Source organism: Rana temporaria, chromosome 11 (assembly GCF_905171775.1).
Source record: "Rana temporaria chromosome 11, aRanTem1.1, whole genome shotgun sequence".
Classification (NCBI taxonomy): domain Eukaryota; kingdom Metazoa; phylum Chordata; class Amphibia; order Anura; family Ranidae; genus Rana; species Rana temporaria.
Window position 1 is genome coordinate 158296690 of NC_053499.1, and position 26674 is coordinate 158323363.

Genomic DNA, 26674 nt, shown 5'->3' on the forward strand with positions numbered 1-26674 from the left:
GTACGGCCTCCTGCAAAGCAGCCACCTGTGCTTGAGTGGACTCCTGCTGGGCCGTAAACTGGGCGGATAGCAGCCGTGTATTTTCCTGCTGCGCAGCTATAGCCTGTGCCAGGGCCTGCTGCTGCTGAGCCATCGCTTCCTCATGGCGACGGTTTGACTCTGCTGACGCTTGCTGTTGGGCCACAGTGGCTTGCTGCTGGGTCACAGTGGCTTGTGCCAAAGCCTTAACGACCTCCTCCATGCCTTTGTCTGCTGTTTGTAACGCCTGGGCAGACTTCACCCAAGACATGCCATAAGTATACGGTCTCTTTAAATGTCAGTTTTAAACGTTTTTTGCGCCTGCAAATGCACTTTGCCCGCATTCGACACCAGTTGTGAACTTTGGGGGTCTTTAAGCTCCGCGAGACAAGTGCGTAAAACCGTGTCAGTAAAGCAAAGGGTCTTTATTGGTGACCAAACAAAACAAAATAAAGCTTTTCTTCAGCATCCAAAACGTCACAACAAAAGTCCTGCTTGTTTCCAGCATAAATTAGGAAAAAGTCTTTCTTCAGAAAAAACAGCCAAAAGAAAGGCACATACGTTTTTAGTAAGAAGTCCTCCAGACCTTCCCTGCAGACACAGCTTCACTTCCAAACTACTCACAAGTCCTCTCTGAGCAGCTAGCAGACTTCCATCTTGTCCTCACAGGTGCACTCTCCCAACTCACTCACTCCCTCCAGCATCACTTCCTGCTTTAATGGGTGGTTGTCTGTGAGATTTTAACCCCTTGTGCGCTGGCTTCCAGGGTTTAGGAGTGGAGGCTCCATCCCACCCAAATAACACTTTGGAGCCTCCAAAATTCCAGGCCCCAAACTACTTTATTAAGATAGAGAAGACTGCAAGCCAGTCCTCTCTGAATTAGCGCCTGCCTGGAACTTTTCACCCACTTTTGGGTGACCCCCTGAACCTTCTACCTCTATTTAAATGGACCATAGTCCAAACAGTGGTGCCGTATAGCACCCGTCCAGTACCCACCCCCTGTGTCCTGTACAACTCCTACAATGGCATTGGTTCCCCCCTATAGGTCACATGACACACTCACCTGGGTATTGCCCATACAAGTTGGGCAACAAAGTGCCTCTTGACCAGCTGTAAAAGTCCGATATGGCTCCAATCGTGGAGTAGGACTCGGCGAAGCTCGTCCTGATTGTGCTGTACAAATTGTAATCGTTCCCTTTGTCACCGTATGCCATAACCATAGTGGTGGTGAGGAATATCAAGTGGACTGCGGATATAGAAAAAGAAGCATGGCAGAGTGACTTGGCACACTTGTTAGGTTACAAAAGCCGACAAAAGTTCTGCGTTTTCCATTCAAATATGCATGCGACTGCGTTCAAATGGAAATCGCAGTGCTTGCAAAGAAAAGGCTTAAGGCTGCATTTGGGCTGCTTTACCTGCAGCTGAAAAACAACTAAATTGGATGTGCTGCATCCAAGGAAATGCGATGCACAGAGGGTCAACTGCCGCCTCTGAACCACCATTTCTACTGCTCCTATGAAGTCAATGGGATTTTGCTGATCTGCGTTTGAAAAGTGCATCAAACACAGAAAAACAAGACCCAGCTACATGAGATCCTTCAAATCCTGGATAAAAAAAAAACATACATAGTGCTATCCAAAATTTGTGTAAAAATTTGACAAATTTAAGTAAAAAAAAATAGAAATTAATTCAATATGATAAAAAAGCTCTTTCACTGCTGAACTAATCAAAATCTTCTTCCGCTCCAAAATGTTTCAACTACTTCATACTTTCACCTACAGACGCCAAATAAACTTTAAAATGTTCACAAAATATTTAGCTATTCTGCTATATCTTTTCAGTTTGATATCTTTTACAGTTTTTGTGAAAAAGCTGTTTAGGTTTAGTGATCATTTCAGGAAATGTTATCGATTAAACAGAGGGGGCCAGATTCATAAAGCACTTACACCGTTTTTTTGGTAGATGCACGGCGTAAGTGCAGATTTGCGCCGGCGGATCGCTGCGCCTTACCCAGAGAACCAGATTACGCCTCCAAATAGACTTCATCGCCTCGGTGTAACCTTTCCACGCCGGTGCGGCGTTGGCGCAGATTTACGCTGGTCGGATCTGGCGCGGCCATGGTTTTTGTGTTTTAAATATGCAAATGAGGAGAGCAGCTAAAGCAGCAGTGTTACAAACGAACTGAGCAACAACACTTGCTGGACAACACATAGAGGCGGTCCCCATGTTGGGAGAGGCCCTCAATAATAACAGCCCTCTCCTCTGGGCTGAAATTGGTCATCCGCCCACCTGAGGATTCCTCATCAGCCATAACTGCCCCACCACAATGCAAACGACCTAGCTTAGAAAAAAAAAAAGCTTCAGTACATTTGCACCTGCAGGGCGGAAGTCTGGGCTGATTCATGGACTGGGCTTTGGTAGTGGGTCGGCGTAGCTCAGGGATCACGCCGGGGCGCAGTTCTGAGCATGTGCAGATTGGGGCATTTACCCCTGGATGTCACTGAGCATGTGCGGTCTAAGATGCGCCCCGGCGTGACCCCTGCGCCACGGTCGGCACTTCATTAGCATAGGGTGACTCCCAGTTGGCCTTACCCCGCCTTACGCCGTCTAAAATCCGCCCCGCTGGGGCATCGTATACAAAAAAAGTTTCTTGAATCACCTAACTGCCGCTCCGCGCTGGACCGGTGTAGTCTAAAAATGATGCACCACGCCGGTGCAAATCTGCACCATTGTATATGAATCTGCCCCAGTGTGTATTGGGCTTATTCTTTGCAAACTGTTTTATGAAATTCATGTTTATTTTAAAACCATTCCTACTTTTCCAACTCTTCTCACTTCTTTAACTTTTTCTTACGGATTTAAGCTATTCATCCAGTTAGCTTTAGCAATTCAGCTATTCAGCATTCCCACACATTTTCTGCAGGAAATGCATTTTCTAGTTATTCTTTTTAATTTGAATTTTATTCCGTACGTTTTTTTGGCTCTGCGTAACTTCTACATACTTTAGGCTATTAAAACCATTCAACTTTTAAAATGTTCAGCTCTTTCAGCTAATGATGGGACCTCTTCAACTTTTTTTCCTACTATTTATACTTTTCAAAATGTTAAGCTTTTTACCACTTTTTTTTAACATTGAAGTCAATGAGAGCATGCTTCAAATCCTTAAAATCTTCTTCCGCTCCCAAATGTTTCAGCTCCTTCATACTTTCACCTACAAACTTTAAAATGTTCACAAAATATTTAGCTATCCGGCTATATCTTTTCAGTTTGATATCTTTTACAGTTTTGTGAAAAAGCTGTTTAAGTTTAGTGATCATTTCAGGAAATTTTAATCAATTAAACAGAGTGTGTATTGGGCTTATTTTTTTCCAACTTTTAAAGCCAACAATTCAGTTTAGTGTCAGCTTTAAAATAATAAAAAAAAGCTTTTCAGCTTTTACTACTTTTCCAACTCTTCTCACTTCTTCAACTTCTTCTTACGGATTTAAGCTATTCATCCAGTTAGCTTTAGCAATTCAGCTATTCAGCATTCCCACACATTTTCTGCAGGAAATGCATTTTCTAGTTGATTCTGTTTTTAAATTTTTTCCCTGCCATGTTGGTGTTATATCTTTCACTTGGATGACAAGTTGCACTGAGTAAATACAGATGGATAAAACAAAAACTGTGTCTGCCTTCATTTCAGGCTGAAAAGCAACAAAATTTGATAATTTTAAAGGAAGATGATTCTTTTCTATACCCACTGTATATAGCTATATGAATACTCTGTAAAGACGATGGCGTTTTTTTTAATAAAGCAGAAATGGTGATCAATTTTCATACCGATAATGTCATGAATTAACGTGTAAAGTTTCCGCTCCATCACCCTCTGTTTCTTCAGGCTGGTTGTGTTCTTGTTCGGTGGAGCACAATAGACTGGGTTGGTTGGGTCTCTACATCCTGACAGCTCCCAGTCTGGGCGACTTTCTGCAAAAGAGGAAAAACAATCAATGTAACAAATAAATTATTCCAAGTTCTTATTTAACAAGAATGGAGGTGAAGCTGGAGGTATACCGTATATACTCGTATAAGTCAAGTTTTTCAGCCCTTTTTTTGGGCTGAAAGTGACCCACTCGGCTTATACTCGAGTCAGTGTTCCATGACATGCAGATTCAGACGGCGGGCAGTGTTAAAAAGTCGCTCTCCTCCTTGTCCTGTTCTGTGATAGGCGGAACACTCAGTTTCCCAGCAAACACTGTGTTCAGTGTTCCGCCTATCACTGACGCCCTCTTGTCCTCTCGTCTACCACAGCGTCCTTGATAGGCGGAACACTGAACACAGTGTCTGCTGGGAAACTGAGTGTTCCGCCGATCACGGAACAGGACAAGGAGGAGCGTGACTTTTTAACACTGCCTGGCCGCCGTCTGAATCTGCATGTCTGGGACTATCACGAAACAGGACAAGGAGGAGTGCGACTTTTTAACACTGCCCGGCCGCCGTCTGAATCTGCATGTCACGGACTCAGGTACACGGCAAAGTGATTCTGCAATGGGCATGGTGAGGTCTGGCTTCAATGGGCACAGTGAGGTCTTGCTGCAATGGGCACAGTGAGGTGAGATTGCAATGGGCACAGTGAGGCATGCAAATGGGCATTGTTGACCCTCTTTTCCACTTACAGTAGCTGCTGCATTCTCACTCTAGGCTTATACTCAATACGTTTTCTCAGTTTTTTGTGGTAAAAGTAGGTGCCTCGGCTTATATTCGGGTTGGCTTATACTCGAGTATATACAGTAATTTGGGTGTTTATTTAGAGGTGTGATTCGAGATCTAGCTTCTAACATATCGTAGCCAATTCTATACAAACCTAAAAGGCCAATAATCCCATACAACTGCTGCTCTTCTGCTGCATCTTCAATGTTGACTCGTCTCAGCACACGAAACATGATGATAGTTTGTGCAAAGACCTTCATGGAGAATAAGGGGACACAATGGCAGAAACAAAGTGTCAACAGTAGCGGCACAGAATGCAAGTCTATTACATCCACATTGCGTTTGTAGGAGTCTAACCATAGTTTGCTATATTTTAATAGCATAAAGTTAAATGACTGACCAGCTTTCTATATCGCTGGAAACCCAAAAAAGGGCTTTCTGGCTTGACTGGCTGATTGTTTGTTCCTAGTCAGTAAGCAGTTAAACAAATAGTATGACAGCCCTGGAGCCCTACAAAGAGATGCAGCTTACATATTCCTATCTTAACCATCTCCCTTAAAAATCGCCCACAACCACCCTTGGGTGAACCATTGTCTTCTACCAAACTTTAACTCTTTCCTACTTGAATCTTGACACTCGACAATATAAATTGTTTATGCCATCTGAGCCACATACCTTGGGTGGACCATTGTCTTCTACCAAACTTTAACTCTTACCTACTCGAACCTTGCCACTCTACGATATCAACTGTTCATGCCATCTGGGCTGCCCAAACTTTGACACTTTCCCACTTGAATCTTGACACACTACGATATCAACTGTTCATGCCATCTGGGCTGCTCAAACTTTGACACTTTCCCACTTGAATCTTGACACTCTACAATATCAACTGCTCATGCCATCTGGGCTGCAGGCCATGGCCTACATGACCCTTGGGATGATCCCTTCCCTCTTCTCCTTTTCTCCCATACTCCTCTTCTTTCCTTATTTTTATTTATCCACAGCCCCCCCCCCCCCCCCCTCCGAAAAAAAAAACTATTGTCAATCTCTGAAGTCTAGACACCATAGTCTCTACCCCTTTCCCCCATTTTTTTCTATGCGACACCTTTATAAACATGTATACTTACGACCCCTATCCTAGTAGAACATCTATCTTGCCAAATATTCCTATGAGGCGTCCAATCACAGCAGAGGACGAGAGGAGGAGCGGGCGGGAGAAGACATCGGGGTCGGGGAAGATGGAGGACACCGCTCGCCGTCTGTCGCGTCACCCGCTGCCCAACCGAGACAAGGTAAGTGCCGGGCAGATGACGGGGGGCACAGTGGCAGCACATGGGGCACAGTTGCAACACTTGGGGCACAATGGCAGCACATGGGGCACAGTGGCAACATTTGGGGCACAGTGGCAGCACTTGGGGCACAGTGGCAGCACTTGGAGCACAGAGGCAACTTTTGATGCACAGTGGCAGCACCTGGGGCACAGTTGCAACACTTGGGGCACAATGGCAGCACATGGGGCACAGTGGCAACATTTAAGGGCACAGTGGCAACACTTGGGGCACAGTGGCAGCACTTGGGGCACAGTGGCAGCACTTGGGGCACAGTGGCAGCACTTGAGGCACAGTGGGAGCATTTGATGGGCACAGTGGCTGTGTTTGATGGGCACAGTGTCTGCGTTTGGTACAGTGGCTGCAATTGATGTTTTATTTTTTATTCCTTCCAGAATTTTTCCCTTATAGAGAGCTAAAAAGATCAATGGTGTCAGTGGAAACTTATCCGAGAGGCAGAAATTGCTCACTGCTCAAGGATCCCCTAGCAACCTCTGGAGGAACCCTGGGTAAAAAACCCTGGTTTAGACACTTCTAGTGAGTTGTGTACCTTAATTGGTGGTATTAAAACAATACTCTGGAACAAGGAGAGGAGTATAGATATGAGCCAGCTGATGGCCTTGTCCTTCGTCATATCCAGGCTGATAAGCACCATGTAGTAACCTGAGAAGGAGCTGATGGCAAACAGGAAGAACCAGCACAGAAAGGTAAAACATTTCGGCATACGGCAGCATCGCTTTTGAGCCACGGTGACGGGAAAACTGTTGGTCACACTGTAGAAGGAGATACAAGAAATAACCAAAAGTGTAACGAGGAAGTATGGGGAAAAAGCCACCTTTGTTTGGTGGGATGACAATTACTAAATACCTGCTGGGAAGTGGGGCATTTGACACATTTTGACTTTTCAGCAGTTCTTTCAGGTCGTACAAGATATTGGAGGCTTGGATGTAATCGACAGGCCTGGAAACATATGTAAGGTCCACGGAGGCAACTTGATATTGGAGCTTTTCAATTACTTTGTACACATAATGTAGAAAGTGACAGTGCTGGGCTGTGATCACTAAAGGAGAAGCATAATGAAAAGTAATTAAGTTGCAGGTCATGAATATATCTCCAAACTGCTTATATTTGTAGAAAACAGTCATTTTGTTCAAGTATGGACAGGTGTGATAGATTATTCTAAAATTACTATTTTTAAGTTAGGCTAATTCTTTTATATTAGAATGTTTTCTCTTCTTATATTATTTTAATTTATTTTTATATGTGCATGTGTGAAAAAGATGTATCACAATAGTGTTTATTTTCCTTGAAGAGATTTGTCAAATATTGTTTTAAAGGCACAGTACATACAGAGAGAGCTATTGAAATCAAAAGCAGCTCCATCCCCCCTCCTTTCTACTGCACTCCTAAAATTCCTCATTCCAAAGAACAAATATGGTCTTGCAAGAGGAAACCGCCCCTCCCCCTCCTTCTCCTTCTAGTATGCACTCAAAACATGGCGAATGTGAAAGAGACTTTACATGTGGACTGTTTGTACTATGAAGAAGCCCTTGCAGAGCTGGCTAAGGAATCCCTGTATATGAATTTTGGACAAAGAACTTACATGCCCAGTACATGTGCTTTGGAAATGTGAGCCTATGCTACAGACGTCACAGGGGGGTGGGTGAGGGGGTTGGTTGGGTAAGTGGGAGTGGATGTATAAGTTAACCAATTGAATGCATATGTTTTGTGATGTCATATTGTTTATAAAAGGCCAATAAATGGGTTTGGCCTTCCTGTTGGGCTGAGCTGAAAGGTGAGAGAGATGTAGATTCTTTGTCTGCTCTGCATATTTCACCTTATAATTTGAATCAAACGGCAGAATGGGTTAGCCCTGAAGTTGGATCAGGGGTCAAATCGCTATCACAGGCAGTGGCCATCATCCTTAAAGGGGTTGTAAAGGTTTGTTTTTTATTTTCTAAATAGGTTCTTTAAGCTCGTGCATTGTTGGTTCACTTACCTTTTCCCTCGATTTCCCTTCTAATTTTTTTTTTCTTTGTCTGAATTTTTCACTTCCTGTTCCTCCTCAGTAAGCTTGACCCCATCACCTGAGCCGTTCTGGCTGGGGGTTAGTCAGCGTGCTCGCCCCCTCCCTTGGGACTACATCCCTGCGTGGAGAGACATCATCCAAGCTGTTCTGGCTGGGGGCTAGTCAACGTTGCTCGCCCCCTCCCTTGGTACTACATCCCTGTGTTCACAGCGTCTCCCTGAAGGGATTTAGTCCCAAGGGAGGGGGCGAGCACGCTGACTAACCCACAGCCATAAAGGCTTGGATGATGGGGGCAAGCTTACTGAGGAGGAAAAGAAAGTGAGAAATTCAGACAAAGAAAAAAACATTAAAGCCTCGTACACAGGACCGGTTTTCCCGGCGGGAAAACTGCCAGGAGAGCATTTGGCCGGGAATCCCGTCAGGAAAAAGCCTGACCTTTACCCCATACCTCACAGAAAGAGAAAAAAAATACGTAATCATCCAGAAAAAAACACCCACAGCTACTTTTCTTATACTTCTTGAACCCTTCCGACTGCTACAAAATTCCTGCTTTACAATGTCATCATTTAAGACTATCAAATGTTGTGGGCTGTGCATGGTAAGGGTATGACTTACGCACCAGTCACGCGCCGAGTGTTGTCATGACTCACTCCTTCCATACACACATAGTTCTGGATCAGATGAGAAATCGAATCCAAATATTCAATAAATGATTCGCTATTTGAGGTTAGCAAGTGCTCTGGGCTATCACCAAGAACCTGGATGATGTATTTCTGTAGGAAGTCTACAATGCCTTTTATGTCCTGGGGGAACAAAATAATTCAGTGTTCATCAATATTACGTGATTCACTATTACAATTTGATGAATAAGCGTAAGTGGATTAAAGTAAGACCAGGTGTTGGCTAATTCAGTAGAACATCCAATTTTCCGAAACACATTAGTGGGTTCTTCGCCATACTTCATGATCCATTGAGTTAGACAATAAATGGTATCAGAATAAGATTACTGGAAACATGTTAATGCTTTTAATAAATAAATACAGTGCCTTGAAAAAGTATTCATACCCCTTGATATTTTCCACATTTTATCATATTTCAACTAAAAACGTAAATGTATTTTTATTGGGATTTTATGCGATAGACCAACACAAAATGGCACATAATTGTGAAGTGGAAGGAAAATGATAAATGGTTGACCTCATGCCTGCCTCCTTTGCCTCCTTCGTCTCCTATGCTGACCTCGTGCCTACCTCCTTCGCCTCCTCCGCTGACCTTGTGCCTACCACCTTCGCCTCCTCCGCTGACCTCGTGCCCGTCTCCTTTGCCTTCTCCGCTGACCTCGTTCCTGCCTCCTCCGCTGACCTTGTGCCTACCACCTTCGCCCCCTCCGCTGACCTCGTGCCCGTCTCCTTTGCCTCCTCCGCTGACCTCGTTCCTGCCTCCTTCGCCTTATCCGCTGACCTTGTGCCCATCTCCTTCGCCTCCTCCGCTGACCTTGTGCCCACGTCCTTTACCTCCTCCGCTGACCTCATGCCTGCCTCCTCTGCCCTCGCCCTCTTCACGGTCAGCACCTCAGCCCTGTGTAGGGACCCTTGTGTTCCCCAGCCAGGCTAATGGGGAAGTGGCTGCACCCCCTAGGCACTTAGCGGGAGCGCCTGCCCTGCATACTTACCAACTAAGCTGCCTGGCCGATGTCATTTGCCACAACCCCACCAATGTTATGTGCTTCAGGAATTGTGATGGGTAAACCTACTGACCAATAGTAAGAAATATACTCAGGAGGGGGTGGAACTAGCACCAGCAACCAGGAGACACTCATTGATAATTGCATGGCATGCTCTACAGGGGAGCAGTAGCGTTAGGCAGGCACCTTAAAGGACTCACAGTTTAAAGTGTCCTCTGCCATAGTGCAGTAACACAGAGCAACTAATAGGAATCCAACCTGTACCATTATGACTTTACTACAGTGCAGTGTTCATTTTGTTGACAAAAATATTTTTTGTTGATGACTAAAATACAATTAAAACTAAAATGGCATTTTAGTCAAAAGACTATGATGACTAAAACTAAATCTGATGTAAAAATAAATAGAGCTACTGTGAGTTCTGCACTAACTCTTTATTGAAGAAAGCTGAAGAAATGTCACATGGTCAAAAAAAAAACACATGTACAAATCTTGCCACTAGAATCCCAACGATATGAAAAAGGTTGACCTGTGACGAAACCCGTAAGGATAACAAACATCTTATTCCACCCTTTGTCCATGCTTGTCCTCTATTAGTTTGCATCCTTACCCTGAGTAGCTCCTGTCCCACAGCTTCCATGGCCGGTGGCTTTGCAGTCAGGGACACCCGCAGTTTGTTGATAGTGGGGTTCACCTGGTTCACCTGCACCTGGATGAGCTGGAACATCTGTACAATCAGGAGATTCACCGGCAGCAAAAGAGCTGAGGACTGGAGGCTGATCTTTATTTGGGTTAAGGTTATGAAAAAGTCCCCTGTGGAGAGGAAGGGAGACGAAAACCAGTCAACCTAACTGGCATATTTGCATGCGGCTATCAAATTGTTTCCTAAACTACTGAACCCAAGTTGGGTTGAGGAAGTGTCTGCGATGTGTCCCCATTGGACTGTATGGTAAACATAGACTATGTTGTCCAAGAAAATCAGTAATGAATAATAAAGCTTTTTTTAAAAAAAAAAAAGCCTGCATATCTGCCAATGAAAGTGGTTGTTATAGAAGCTATACACACACATGGCTTTTTTTCTCAGAGACTAGGCACAGGAACTCCCCCCTTGTCTCCGCCCCTACCCACCTCCGAGCACCATCCCTTGGTTTCACACACTTCCCAGCAATGTCCCTTTTAGGCCTAGTACACACGAGAGGATTTATCCGCGGATACGGTCCACCGGACCGTATCCGCGGATAAATCCTCTCGAGGATTTCCACGGATTTGGATCCGATGGAGTGTACTCACCATCGGATCGAAATCCGCGCCGAAATCCCCTCGCGATGACGTGCGCGACGCTGTCATAAAAGGAATTCCACGCATGCGTCGAATCATTACGACGCATGCGGGGGATCCCTTCGGACGGATCGATCTGGTGAGTCTGTACAAACCACCGGATCGATCCGCTGGTTCCGATTCCAGCGGATAGATTTGTAGACATGTCTACAAATTTTTATCTGCTGGAATTCGGAAATATCCGCGGATAAATATCCGCAGGAATGTACACACCATAGAATCTATCCGCTGAAACCGATCCGCTGAGATTTTTCAGCGGATGGATTCTATCGTGTGTACGGGGCCTTAGAGAACCGAATATCATTTTACCAAGAAAGGCAGCAAAATGGATCCCATGTAGACAGAAACAATAGACCCCCTCCAGCAAACAAAGCCCCCCCGCCCAGCAACAATAGACTCCCAACAGCCATCATCAATAGATCTGCCAGCAACAAAAAACCCTCTCTCAACAGTAGATTCCTCCCAGCAATAATTGTCCCCCAGCAACATAAGACCCCCAGCAACAATGGATCTCCCCACTAGCAACAATAGACCTCCCCAGCAAAAATAGACACACACGCAAAAATAGATCCCCTCTATGAACAATAGATTTCCCAGCAGTCAGCATCAATAGACCCTCCAACACACCCCAGCACCCCTTGCTATTATGAACATTCAGTGCTGGAGTTGTCGGACCTGCGCTCCCCCGTGTTCCCCCATGTTCCCAATGAACATACACGAGTACCTGTCTGTGAATCTTCATCAGAGTGATCATTCCAGAACATGATATTAATGACCAGACTGCAGAACAAGAGGCACATACAGCAGCAGATCCGCTGCACGCGGGTGAACGGGCTCCAGGGACAGCGAGTCCACACAGAAAACCACAAGTGGTCTTTAAGGAACTTCTCCACAGTACCAGAGAAGAGAAGATACCTGGAAACAGAAGGCGGGATGAAATCACATATTTGGATGATTGGAAGACACAAAGACACATCACAGTTCACCCCCCTTACCTTGTGCTGCTGCTGGGAAGAAGCTGGGGGTGGAGATGGGAAGCAAATAGTGCAGGGTCTGGAGGAGGACCAGAGGGGGGTTGGAGCCAGCTGAATGGCTAGACCAAGAGAGGGTGGAGACCAGGGGGTGCTGCGGCTACATCTGTAGGAGGCACAGGATCAGTAGAAGGATTTCTGGCCTCCTCTCTGCTGCCAACTGCTGAGATTGGGGGGGGGGGCAGACATGAGCCTCTCTGCAGCTGCACAGAGAAGGGCAGGATCTGGCAGAGGAGATCTGTTTTCCTCTCTGCTGCCCACTGGTGAGACAAGGTGGGTGCAGGAACAAGGAGGTTGTCACAGCTGCAAGAGAGGTGCGAGGGCCAGATGAAATGGCCTGGAGGGCCGGATTCGGCCCGCGGGCCTTGTGTTTGACACCTAGGCTCTAGAGGTTGCTAGAGATTTCTTGAGCAATGAGTAGTGTCTTCTTCCCATATAAGTTCCCACTGACACCATTGATCTTTTAGCTATTGGTAGAGGGGGTTTCTTCCCAATGACCACAAACATATGGAGTATTCTTTGAATTCACCATCCCACTAATGTACGGTGGGCTGTAGATAGAGTAAATGTTTGCACAGGTTCCCTGTGACTGAAAAGTCATTTCAAGGGTTCAGCCACATGAAACAAACTTTGTTTATGCTGAGAACATTCCCCGTCATCCTTTCTCCTCCTTTGTTATACTAGACTCACCTCAAAGACATCAAGTTGACTTTGGAGGCTGATGGGAAGATCCGGTCCAGCTGACAATCGGCCAAATCTGCCGCCAACCAGGAGTCACACAGGAAATACCACGTCTTCTGGGCAGCAAGATCCGTCACAGTGACCCGATGAACATACCTGTTATGGAAAGCACCAATAAAGAAATTCATAATCGGTGTGACATAAAAAGTATTGGAACGACAGACATTTTATTCTCTAAGGCAGGGGTCTCCAAACTGCGGCCCGAGGGCCAGATGTAGCCCTTTGCTAGCCTTTATTCGGCCCGAGGGGCACAATTCTTCCCACTGATATGAGGCACTATCGTGTTTCCCTGAAAATAAGACCTACCTCGATAATAAGACCCAGCATGATTCTGGGGGAGGGCTGCAATATAAGCCCTACCCCGAAAATAAGCCCTAGTAAAATTAGTTTAACATTTTTTTAATCCATTTTGCAGAATGATTGCAGCGGCTCCCCCTCTCCTCCCGCCCGATGCACGCAGCCCCTCCCTTTTCAGCACATGGAGCGGGCAGACGCCAGCGGGACACTGGCTCCCCCCTCCTCCACTCTCCTCCCGCTCAATGCCCGCAGCCCCTACCTCCTCAGCGTACAGAGTGGGCAGATGCCAGCAGGACAACGGCTCCCCCCTCCTCTGCTCTTTTCCCGCCCGACGCCCGCGGCCCCCTCCCCAGTGCACGGAGCAGGCATGGAGCAGGCCGACGCCAGCGGGATCCTGGAGCAGAGAAGAGCCCAGGCAGGCCATGCGACAGCCAGGAATGTCAGGGAAGCTGCAAGAAAGGTACCCACTTTAGGGTCATTGTACATACCATAGTTAAATAAGACACCCCCCGAAAAAAATCCCTAGTGTGTTTTAGGTTGCCAAAATTTATATAAGACCCGGGCTTATTTTTGGGGAAACGCAGTATATTTATCCCACTGACACTAACAATGGGGCACTATATATTCCACTGATACCAATGATGGGATACTATTCCTCTTACTAATAGTTTGGTGGACTCAGCCCGGCTCCCGTGGGTGTGCTATGCGAGGTAAGCGAGGTAAGCCTGCGCTTAGTACGCCCACCCCCCTCCCACAAAAACCACCACACTTACACTCGAAATTGGGTTAACATGCACGCACTTTGACCACGCGGTCTCTAAAAAGAGAGGCGAAGGACTAACGGTGCTGGTTGAGCGGGGTAGATCCTCTCACTCCCTTATAGGGAGTCCCTCTGCCCCGTTGGGCTTCAAAGCGGAGCAGGTAGGGCGGGCTGTGTGGGAGGACCCCCTCACACACCCGCCATTGCCACCCGGGGCATGGAGAAAGGTGGCAGATTGCCTCTGGGGAGGCCTGCCTACTCCCAACTCCTGCAGTCCGGCTCCTCTCTCGAGTACACGCACAAAATACACTTAAAAAATAAAAAAATTAAAAATAGGGGGAATATCTCTCCTCCTATTGACCACCAAACCCGAGGCCATATTTATTCTCACTGATGCTGGGCCCGTGACATTTCCTGCCCCTGTTGGCCACAATCCGGCCCTCCTAAAGTCTTAAGGACAATAAAGTGGCCCTGTGTTTGAAAAGTTTGGAGACCCCTGCTCTAGGGTGTCTGAAAAAAAATATATCTCATGTTTGGGGGTTCCTAGTATTTTTCTAGCAAAAACCTGATTTTAACTTGTAAACAACAAGTTTGAAAAAAATGCCCGGTCCTTAAGTGGTTTTAATATGAGTCTGTTTACTAATGATCATATCACGACCATCCCCTGTGGGCACTTACCAGGAGGGACTGCTGCCGGAGTTGCTGTGCCACAATCGCATGCTGTGTAGCTCTCCTAGAGGTCGAGTTTTCAAAAGAAAGACATCCACTGCCCCTCTATGGAATATTTCCTTCTTAGAATCTGTTATTAGATGAGGGTCACTTTGTCCTTCAGATCCATACAGAGTTAGAACCACCTGACCAGGTAGATACGTGGTGTAAGGAAATTATGAAATAAGTCAGGAGTTATATTGGGGCTGTAGAATGTAAAAAAGTAACTCAAAAACTGTAATTTCAGCATTAAAGTGGAACTAAAAGCAATTTTTTTTAAATTTTTGGACAAAGTATGGGAATGTATAACTCCTGTAGGCTTTATTTTTGCCATCTGTATCCCATTGGGGAGATTTCCCTTCACTTCCTGTCCCATATCCACAACAGGAAGTGAGAGGAAATCCCTCCAAAGTGAGGAATTCCCTAGTTTTCCCCATTGAAAGATATCCCCACTATTGCCATTCTCGGCTATTTTGCCTTCACATACACTTTAAGGTCTACAACAGCAGGGACGTGCAGTCAGGGGAGGCAGGTGAGGCAGAGCCAAAATTGAGAAATTGAGCTTTCAGGGTCGTAGTTTGGCGACCTGAGGCCACAGAGACCGCAAATTAAGGGTTGTAGGTAGCCTAACTCCTACCCCAAAAATGGGGCTCCTACGATCTATGGTTCCTGAGATACAGGACTCCTTGCGCAGCCTGTCAGAAGCTACATACAGAGCGGCCAGTTTAAAGGGGTTGTAAAGGTTTGTGTTTTTTCACCTTAATGCATCCTATACCCCCCGTTTTACTTACCTGAGCCCGTTCACCTGCTCGGCTCATACTCGGCGTCCTCTTTTCCACAAAGTCTCAGCGTTGATTGGATAGATTGATAGCAGCGCAGCCATTGGCTCCCGCTGCTGTCAATCAAATCCAATGACGTGGCCGCTGGGGGGCGGGACCAAGTCATACACTCTGTGTCTATGGATGCCTAGTGTATGAGACGGGAGCGCGCCCGCAAGGTAGCCCCCTCAGGAAGAGAGCTTCCCAGAGGGTGTTAGCTATTGCGGGGAGGAGCCACGAGAGCCGCCATGGGAGCCCAGAACATGAACTGCACAGTGGAGGTAAGTATAACATGTTTGTTATTTAAAAAAAAATAAAACTGAACCTTTACAACCACTTTAAATACATCCAGACACACTGAGAGGATACGCTCACAGTGCCTCTCCTTATTTCTTGTCAGAGGCACTGAGCTCAATGGACAGCTTGGAGTCTTGGAACAATGGTAAAGGACCATTAGCCCCAGCTGTCCAATAAAAATGCTGCAGTGGAGGCACGCCTCTCACTGCAGTGTCATAGAAGGGGGCGTGTGTCTAAAATGTGCGCCGGCGTATGTGTGCGGCAGACCCACGAACCAACATGCGCCTAAAAACAGGCTACACCCCGCCGACGTAGCTTGCACACGCCGGCGTAGGGTGGGCGCACATATGGGCTGGACGCATGGGGCTGCTCCCATTGATTAGCCATTCAAACATGCAAATGAGGGAAATACGCCGATTCACGAACGTGCGTGTGCCCGGCGCATGCTACACGAGAATGCGCGTAAGTTGTACGTCCGGCGTAAAGTGATTCCCCATAAATGAGGTGCAACCCGGCAACAGACATGCTCAGGCCTGCACCAGGGAACACAAGCCTGGCGTATTGTGCGTTGGACGTGTGTCTGGCTTGGCGTACGTTATGTTCACGGCGTACGCGGTGATCCGACGTAGCTTAGGCAGTTGTGCCGGCGTGGTTGTGAGCAGGCACAGGGGGGTGCTGTGTATGCGTCCATGTCACGGCGCATGCGCAGTTCGTGATACGTACCTGTCTGACGCTCGGCCCATCATTTGCATGGGGTCACGCCCACTTCCACCTACGCCGGCATGCGCCTTCGAAACCTATGCCGCGCTGGCGCAGCGTTGGGAGCACTGGCTTGCTGAATGCAATGCTTGCCTCTCCGCGCTATGTTGGCGTAGCGTACAGTGTTTGCTCTACGGCGGCGTAATGTGCGCCTTGCTCTCTGTGAATCTGGGCCAGTCTCTTTTCAGGCAAAATCTTCACCAGTGTCAAGTCGGAGATGGCTGTACATGACCAACTAACACAAACTGAGGATATACAACATAAGGTCAGAGACGGATGTATCACCTACCTGAGATGTGGTTCCAGATCCCATACGATGACCAGTACATATCTTAATCATATATCGGCAGTGAGAAGCGGGGTCGTTATCTGTAAGAATGGCTACTCTGACCTGTAAGGGGAAAGAAGACATAAAGGGAACATGGTGTCCCTGAAGTTGATGTGTTGAAAGCAGAAAAAATGGGCAAGCGTAAGGATTTAAAGTGATACTAAAGCTTCACATATATTTTTTTTTTAAATAACAAACATGTCAGGCCCCGTACACACGTCCGAGAAACTCGACGGCAAAACACATCGTTTTCCCCGTCGAGTTCCTTGTTCGGCTGTCAGAAAACTCGTCGAGCCAAATGTTCCCATTGCCCAACGAGGAAATAGAGAACATGTTCTCTTTTTGGCTCAACGAGTTTCCCGACGGGTTTCTTGGCGAAAAGTGTACACACGACCGGTTTTCTCGGCAGAATACGTCTCCCATCGAGTTTCTTGCTGAATTCTGCCGAGAAAACCGGTCGTGTGTACGGGGCCTTATACTTACCTCCACCGTGCAGCTCGTTTTGCACAGAGTGGCCCCGATCCTGATCTTCTGGGGTCCCTTGGCGGCTGTCTCGGCTCCTCCCCGCTAATGATAACCCCCTCTGAGAAGGTCTCTCGCAAGGGGGTTACCTTGCGGACGCGCTCCCGAGTTCTGTATTCGGCGTCCATAGCCACCAACTACAGGACTCGGCCCCGCTCCCCGGCCCTCGTGTCATTGGAGTTGAAGGACAGCAACAAGACAGTGACCCCAAAACAGCAACAGATTAACAAGCTGGAGCACTAGAAGGGGTATACCAGAATCATTAACGTTAGCCAGGCCAGGGTCATCAACGGGAGGTCAGCAGATGGGACAGAGAACAAACAGGACCGGGATGGATTGATCAGGCTGCAGGGTAGAGGTAAAGGTAACAGGAGGGACAGGTTTAGGATAGGCTCGGGATCAGATATAGGCTCGAGGTCAGGTACAGGTAGGCACAGGTTCAGATAACAGGATCGCAGGTCAGGGCACAAGGACGATACCAAGGCAACTAGAGAGTGCAAGTTGCCGGATATTTATACATATCTCCTGCAATCGCCTGACGCCTGATTGCAGGAGATAATGTCGGCTCAACACTCCCGCTGGTGGACACCGGTACTACAGCCCATGGATCTGACAGTGCCACCAGCAGGTGAAATCCTTTATTACAGATCCTGGCTGCAAGAAAACACCCGCTGGTCGACACCGGTACTGCAATCCACGGGACCAACAGCGCCGCCAACGAGTGAACCATTTCCTAACAGTATGGGGGCTATGTAGCTGCAGAGTGGTCTGTACCCAGAAAATAACAATCAAAATTTGGCTACACGAGTAGCTCTTCTTCAGAGGATTTGATAAAAAAGAGTTAAAAGAGGCGTGACTTTTCCTTACCAATCAAAACCCATCTCTTATCTTCTCAATGTGAGTTACGATATAACAGCTAAAATCAGACTGCTATGGGCTGCACCACTATTTACGATTTATATAACTTTCATTAACCAGCCCCTCTGTGCTCAGCCTTCATGCCCACCATGATAAACAGCTCACCGGCTTACCTTCTTCAGGTCATCCTGATCTTTCTTCTGTGCCCACACCACCACAGTCAGGAGAAATCCAACCAAAGCACCAAGCAAACCCACACCTACTGGGTTATTGGCCACGTTGGCAAAGAGCGCTAGACTGTCGCTGATATCCACCACGTGTGGCATGACCAGAAATGTGCTGGCGAAGAAGGTCAGGTGGTTACACAGACAGTGGGTCTCGGAAGGTGTCGTTTGGGGACCAACCTGCAGATGTAGAAGCAAGAAGCATATAGTAGAGCAGCCTTGCTTAACCTTTTCAACACAAAGGAACCCTTTAACCACTTAAGCCCCCGGGCCATTTGGCTGGCCAAAGACCAGGCCACGTTTTGCAATTCGGCGCTGCGTCAATTTAACTGACAATTGCGTGGTCGTGCAACGTGGCTCCCAAACAAAATTTACGTCCTTTTTTTCCCACAAATAGAGCTTTCTTTTGGTGGCATTTGATCACCTCTGCGGTTTTAATTTTTTGCATTATAAACAAAAATAGAGCGACAATTTTGAAAAAATATATATTTTTTACTTTTTGCTATAATAAAAATCCCCAAAAAAGACATAAAAAAAACGATTTGTTTCCTCAGTTTAGGTCGAAAAGTATTCTTCTACATATTTTTGCGGGAGTTGTCCGGCCGCCATGGGAGAGACCTGTCAAAATGGGCCAATCTGGATGAAGCCCAGGGCCAAATTTCTGTCCCAGTCCAGCCCTGCTATGATCACACCCAGCAAATCGTATCCTATACTTACACGACAGCCGTATTCATTCCATTCTCTCATATCATCATCCCAGAACACACATTGGCTGGCGAAGAGGCTGACCGCAAAGTCCAGAGACGTCCTCTGTGCCCATATACTCTCATTGGTCACCGCAACACTGATATAATAAACACCGGTGCCATTCATGAACATGTCTGAGGTCAGCACCCAGGTATATAACCCATTTGAATCTGCGGAAAAGTAGAGTTGTGTGATATTAACAGTACTGTTCTGCCCTTCTTTCAAGCATTTTTATGTCTTGTACAGTAAGTGAGTGTAACGCAATGGCCCGTGACACCCAGAGACTTTTGAAGGATGTGGGGTACTTCTGTGCCAGCTTCACTAATGACTCTTGGGTCTAGGGTCATCCTATGCCCCTTTTGGGCATAGGATGGCTGAGAAATGATAATTCATGTATTGCAGGAGATCTGGACATGTTACAGGTGATTTCATGCTGTCCCACAACAGGTCAATAGAATGTCTCCTTCAATGCTTAACATAGACTGTTGAGATGCTAATTAAGTCTGCTCCTAGATATTTCATTGTGTATGCTAATGACACAGTTTGGTGTGAAGATCCTATTGATGATAGAGGTGTTGTGAGTTAGCAGTCTAAAGGCCAGACATCTCTTTTCAGGTGTAATGGATTAGCATGTCAATTACGTCTACAAAAGAAATGTGCATTATGTAGCAGTGAATAGATTATTGCGGAGTCGGGACGTCTGGGGGGATGACTAATAATTAACTCATCTGAATGTCATTATCTAAAATAATGTGTATGAAGCCCCATTGTGTGATGTTTTGGGGGTGGAGAGTTTCATTGTCCCTGTAACATGCTTTTTGGTTGTGAACTGTATAAAAACTTGAGTTTTACCGTTAAAAGATTCATTCATTCATTTTGAAACCAGAAAGAACAGAACTTGTGTCTCGTCTTAATTCTGGGGGAATGGATCGTGTCTGTTGGATGGTTGGAGGGTCAGATTAGCTGTCGTGGGGCGATGGAATGGAATATCGTAAACGGTGGTGACCGTTACAGTGAATGAGTTTGAAAATTGTATAGCGCTACATATGCGAACTGAATCGCCTCAAGGCGCTACAGTAATACTTCGGATTGCGAGTAACGCGGTTAACAAGCGTTTCGCAATACGAGCCCTTATTGTTTTTGCAAATCGAGCAGGATTCAAGCCTCTGCGGTGTACAGGTCCGCATTTGGGCAAGGGTGTGGGGGCATCGGTGACACTCGGAGCCGCTCGGATGCACTCGTAAACACTCTCCGGCGCATCTCTGAGCGGTCTCTGAGTATTTCCGAGTCTCACCGGCGACCCCCCCCCCCCACCTCTGACCACATGCGGTGCTGCATACAATAGAAGTCAATGTGGAAAGAATTATCTTTGTTTTACTTCTATGAGGAAACTCGCTTTGATATGCGAGCGCAGCCATTGGCTCCCGCTGCTGTTAATCAAATTCAATGATGCGGGGGCGGGGCCGAGACCTGCTGTTTGTGTCAATGGATGCAGCAGCAGGACACAGGAGCTCGCCCGCACGAGTGCCCCGAGGGAGAGCGGCTGTCCAGCGAGGAGAGGAATTGTGCCCCATCATTGGTGTCAGTGGGAGGAATTATGCCCCATCATTGGGGTCAATGGGAGGAATTGTGCCTCACTGTTGGTGTCATTTAGGGGAATTGTGCCCCTTCAATGATGTCAGTGGGGGGAATTATGGCCCATTGTTGGTATCAGTAGATAAAATAGTGCCCCAAAAGCCAGATAAACGCAAGCAAAGGGCTGCATCTGGCCCCAGGGCCGCAGTTTGGAGACCACTGCTCTATAGAAAGCTCCATGCACAGTCTATTTGCCTTTAGTAAATCCACCCCATAGTGTCTTGCAGATTCCTGAATATGGACTCTCCTATGGAACTGTCACGTAGAATCCTTGTCCTTACCATCCGGGAGGGAGATGTTCTGCAGGAGACTGCTGTTGGGTTGTTCCTGGAACCAGAGGTGCAGGGCGATCGGCACGGCGATGTCCGGCTGCACGATCAGCACCACGGTGTGGTTATCAGAGGTCACATTCATACTCAGCATTAGGTTCTTGTCCTTCGCCAAGCTCATCTTTGACTCGTTGACCGGTGAGCTCTGATTCTTGACCAGTACAATCTACAAATAAAGGCAAGTCAAAATCTAGCAGAGCACAACCCACGGTCCTTACTGGAGGGTACTTTAGTCATTTTTTTTATAGTAGGCATTGTCTCTGGTTGTCAGAGACCCCCCCCCCCCCAGGGCTGTTTGAAGGAATTTGGGGGTCCCAAGCCAAATGGGGGCCCCCAAGAACCCCCCCCGCACGCAAAAGCCTACGTTAGCTCTACACTCATTTTTTACACCCATGTTCTTACTCCCCCCCCCCCCAGTCCCTATGTTTTTCTATTCTCACCTCCCCTTCTTCCCTGTAGGCTGCCGCTGTAGCGTGGCCGAGCTCCTCTTCCTCCTGTCAGTCCGGTTTTCTATCATTAGATCCAGTTTCCTGTGTTCCCAGTGTGCACTTCCTGTCAGTCTGGCCATGAACAGGAAACAAAATCTCCTGTACCACGCGCGGTACCCGGCCAGACTAACAGGACTCCAGGAGGAAGGAAGAGGAGCTATGCCACGTTACTGCCTGGGAAGGGGAAGTTGGGGGCCCCAGGCCGATTCTGGGCCCCAAGCAATTGTTTGTTTTGCCTGTCCTGTATCGACGGGCCAGCCCCCCCCCATGAGCCCCAAATACCCAAAACCCAGGTCTTCTGATATGCAAAAAGCAATAAGCTCTTCTGGTCACTGACTTTGGTCCACCCCGTACTATGCTTCAGGGCCGGTGACTTGTCCTCAATGTTCCACTGTGGGGGAAGTTCCTTCACTCACTGCGCAGGCGCAAACTTCCCGACGGAAATCCCCGAACCTCGCCCGGCATCCAGGCTCATTCTTTAACATCCCCGTGGATTGGAGGATGTTAAAAAAAGAGCCAGGAGGCCGAGTGAGCGAAGCGAGCCGTCCGAGCGCAGCGAGGACGTGAGGCCGACTGGCCACTTTCCTCTAAGTCCACGTCGCCCTGGATGCCGGCCGCCGTTCGGGGATTTCCGTCAGCAAGTTTGCACCTGCGCAGTGCTTGAAGGAACTTTCCCGATAGCTGGAACCATCTCTGCGCATCAGTTCGCGCATGCGCTGGAACTTCCATGATACATGGAACCAGCACGGCAGATCACCGGCCCAAGACATTGTGCTGCCCAGGTCCAAGAATGGAATTCTGCCCTCACCCTCCCCCCCAAAAAAAATCACGCCCACCGAAAGTCCCCCACATCTATTATTTTTTTTATATTATGATAATTAAAACTAAAATTTGATTTATCAGGTAGTCAGATTTACATACAGCAGCACCTTGTCTATATGCAAAATTACATGACATACCATTATGTTCAATTCCAAGGGGCAGGCTAGGGCAGTATAGGGGTGGGCTAAAGTAGTATAGGGGTAGGCTAGACAGGCTAGGGAAGTATAGGGGCAGACTGGTATATTATATAGATAGGCTAGGGCAGCATAGGGGCAGGCTAGGGTAGTATATTGAAAGGCTAGAGTAGTATAGGGGCAGGCTAGGGTTGTAGATAGACAGGCTAGGGTAGTATATGTACATGCTAGGGTAGTCTACGGACAGGCTAGGGCAGTATAGGGGAAGGCTAGGGTAGTATAAGGACAGGCTAGGGCAGTATAGGGACAAACTTGGGTAGTATATAGACAGGCTAGAGTAGTATACGGATAGGCTCGGGTAGTATAGTGACAGGCTAGGGCAGTATAGGGGCAAACTGGGGTAGTATATAGACCGGCTAGGGTAGTATATAGAAAGGCTAGAGTAGTATAGGGGCAGGCTAGGGTTGTAGATAGACAGGCTAGGGAAGTATAGGGGCAGGCTAGGGTAGTATATAGATAGGCTAGGGTAGTATACGGACAGGCTAGGGTAGTATACGGACAGGCTAGGGTAGTATACGGACAGGCTAGGGTAGTATACGGATAGGCTAGGGTAGTATACGGACAGGCTAGGGCAGTATATGGGCAATCTGGGGTTAGACAGGCTGGGGCAGTATAGGGGCAGACTAGGGTAGTATAGAGGAAGGCAGAGCGGTCTGGGGGCAGTTGTAGATAGACAGGCTAGGGAAGTATAGGGGCAGGCTAGGGTAGAATATAGTTAGGCTAAGGTAGTATATAGATAGGCTAGGGCAGTATACGGACAGGCTAGGGTAGTATATAGACAGGCTAGAATAGTATAGGGGAAAGCTAGGGTAGTATATAGACAGGCTAGAGTAGTATACGGAAAGGCTAGGGTAGTATATAGACAGGCTAGATTAGTATACGGACAGGCTAGGGTAGTATACGGATAGGCTAGGGTAGTATACGGACAGGCTAGGGTAGTATACGGACAGGCTAGGGCAGTATAGGGGAAAGCTGGGGTAGTATATAAACAGGCTGGAGCAGTATAGGGGCGGACTAGGGTAGTATAGAGGAAGGCAGAGCGGTCCAGGGGCAGTTGCAATCACGACGCAGGCGCCCAATACGTGGTAACATAGTGTATATATATATATATATATATACTGTATATATATATATATATATATATATATATATATATATATATATATATTGTATATCCATTCCAAACAAAGACATAGTTTTCCCTTGTCCCTGAACAGTGTAGGTCAGGAACTCACCTCAATGTAGTCGGTCAGATTTGCAACATCAATGGGCCCATCATCTCCACCAAGCTCAATGTTAACCACGGGCCCGTCTATTACCAAAGGACTTAAGTGACTGAATGGGTTAACAGACAGAGCCAAGACCTGCCATTAAGGAAAAGGAGAGATGTCGGTACAGCAAACATTGATACTTCATTTTTTTTAAAGTACCAATCACCCAGACACAGTGGAGGGAAATATTTTGTTAAACAGTGTGATATACACCGATCAACCGTAACATTATGACCACTGACAGGTAAAGTGAATAACATCGATTATCTTGTTACAATGGCATCTGAAAGTTGGTGGGATATATTAGGCAGCAATTGAACATGTTGTCTCTGAAGTTGAAGTGTTGAAAGCAGATACAATTGGCAAGTGTAAGGTTTTGAGCGACTTTGGCAAGGGCCAGATTGCAATGGTTAGACGATTGGGTTAGAGGAACTCCAAAACTGCCGCTCTTGTGGGACGTTCCCGGTCTGCAGTGGTCGGTTTGCAGCAATCTGATCTCCAGTAGCTCTTCTATTGGATCAGACTTCACGGGCCAGCCTTCGCTCCTCATGTCCATCAATGATGCTTGGTCACCCATGACCATGTCACCGGTCCATGGAAGGAGAACCAGTGACATGGTCATGGGTGACCAAGGATCATTGATGGACATGAGAAATGAAGGCTGGCCCATGTAGATCTGATCCAATAGAAGAGCTACTGGAGCTCAGATTGCTAAAAAAAAGTTCATGCTGGTTTGTTAGAAAGGTGTCAGAACACACAGAGAATCGCAAGTCTGTTGTGTATGGGGGCTGTGTAGTGTCCGACCGGTCAGGGTGCTCATGCTGACCCGTGTCTACAGCCAAAAGCTCCTACAATGGACACATGAGCTCAAAACTGGACCATGGAGCCATGGAAGAAGGCGGCCTGGTCTGGTGAATTCAAGAATTTTTGAGGGACACAAAAAGTTCATGGTGTTGACTTGGCCTCCAAATTCTCCAGACCTCAACGTAATTGAGCAACTGTGGGATGTGCTGGAAAACCAAGACCAATCCATGGAGGCCCTACCTCACAACTTACAGGAATTAGAGGATCTGCTACTGACGGCTTGGTGCCGGATACCACAGTGTACCTTCAGAGGTCTAGCGTTGTCCGTGATGCCACAATGGGTTGGTGGTCATAATATTATGGCTGATTGGTGTATGAGTGAATCACTAGGAATTAAGCCTTACAAGAACAAGGAAGCTTGGATATGTAGGTTTCCATTCAGCATAACAGCCAGGACACTGACATTTCCCCAGACGCACACATTGGACTCACCATGACATTTACTGTTTCGTATTGGCTGGTTCTATCACTCAGGACAGAACAGACAGGGAAGGTGATTCTACAGAAAGCGGGCAGGCTGGTGCTGAATGCTCCGCTCGTCAGGTCTGCCGACTTCACTCTGATGACACAAGACAAGCTCTATGACTTTCACCATTTAATTTCAGGTCATCTAGAATGATTTTTATTCCCAGTTTTTATTAAACTTTACACTGTAAGATATTGTCTTGTTCACCACAAATGATGTTTGGAATGCCAGCATTGTTTGTAATTGTATGAGCAGGTTGGCAGTGAAAGAAAATGGCACTATATGGCATGAAGGGATAGGGGGACTACTGTATGCTATGGAGACATGGTGGCTAATGTATGGTATGAAGACATGGAGGCTAGTGTATGGTATAAAGGCATGGAGGCTACTGCACAATATGAAGGGAAGGGTGGCTACTGTATGGTATGAAGGAATAGAGGGCTACTGTATGGTATGAAGGAATAGAGGGCTACTGTATGGTATGAAAAGAAAGGGGGGTACTGTACGGTATGAAGGGATAGGGGCTACTGTAGGTTATGAAGGGATAGGGAGCTACTGTATGGTATGAAGGCATAGGGGGCTACTGTATGGTATAGGGAAAGGGGCTACTGTATAGCATGAAGGGATAGGGGGCTACTGTATGATATGAGGGCATAGGAGGCTACTGTATGGTATGAAGGGAAGGGTGGCTACTGTATGGTATGAAGGGATAGAGGGCTACTGTATTGTATGAAGGAATAGAGGGCTACTGTATGGTATGAAGGGAAGGGTGGCTACTCTATGGTATGAAGGGATAGAGGGCTATTGTATGGTATGAAGACATGGGGGCTACTGTATGGTATGAAAAGAAAGGGAGTTACTGTATGGTATAAAGGCATAGGGGCTACTGTAGGTTATGAAGGGATGGGGGCTACTGTATGTTATGCAGAGATGGGGGTTACTGTATGATATGAGGGCAAAGGAGGCTAGTGTATGGTATGAAGGAAAAGGGTGTATGGTATGAACAGATAGGGGGCCACTGTATTGTATGAAGGGATAGGGGGCTACTGTATGGTATAAAGGGATAGGGGGCTACTGTATGATATGAGGGCATATGAGGCTACTGTATGGTATAAAGGGATGGGGGGCTACTGTATGATATGAGGGTATAGGAGGCTACTGTATGGTATGAAGGGAAGGGTGGCTACTGTAGGGTATGAAGGGATAGAGGACTACTGTATGGTATGAAGGAATGGGGGCTACAGTATGGTATGGAGACATGGGGGCTACTGCATGAATATGAAGAGAAGGGTGGCTACTGTATGGTATGAAGGGAAGGGTGGCTACTGCGTGGTATGAAGGGATAGAGGGCTACTGTATGGTATGAAGAGAAGGGCGGCTACTGTATGATATGAAGGCATGGGGTTTACTGTATGGTATGAAAGAAAAG

The 26674-nt window shown here is 47.0% G+C and overlaps 1 protein-coding gene across 1 annotated transcript in view; it reads right to left on the minus strand.

Moving 5' to 3' along the window:
- The window catches only part of PKD1L3 (polycystin 1 like 3, transient receptor potential channel interacting), a 99535-nt gene that overhangs the window by 22119 nt on the left and 50742 nt on the right, over window positions 1-26674 (minus strand). Inside the window, exons 30-45 of the mRNA XM_040327788.1 lie at window positions 25212-25338; window positions 23880-24008; window positions 21093-21306; window positions 19147-19346; window positions 18379-18609; window positions 16787-16888; window positions 14594-14769; window positions 12808-12954; window positions 11811-12001; window positions 10359-10561; window positions 8684-8867; window positions 6903-7095; window positions 6586-6808; window positions 4862-4961; window positions 3841-3984; window positions 1082-1264 (exon numbers count right to left, since the gene is read on the minus strand). Coding sequence (XP_040183722.1) covers window positions 1082-1264; window positions 3841-3984; window positions 4862-4961; window positions 6586-6808; window positions 6903-7095; window positions 8684-8867; window positions 10359-10561; window positions 11811-12001; window positions 12808-12954; window positions 14594-14769; window positions 16787-16888; window positions 18379-18609; window positions 19147-19346; window positions 21093-21306; window positions 23880-24008; window positions 25212-25338 — 2747 coding nt within the window. The remainder of the gene's footprint in view (window positions 1-1081; window positions 1265-3840; window positions 3985-4861; window positions 4962-6585; window positions 6809-6902; window positions 7096-8683; window positions 8868-10358; window positions 10562-11810; window positions 12002-12807; window positions 12955-14593; window positions 14770-16786; window positions 16889-18378; window positions 18610-19146; window positions 19347-21092; window positions 21307-23879; window positions 24009-25211; window positions 25339-26674) is intronic.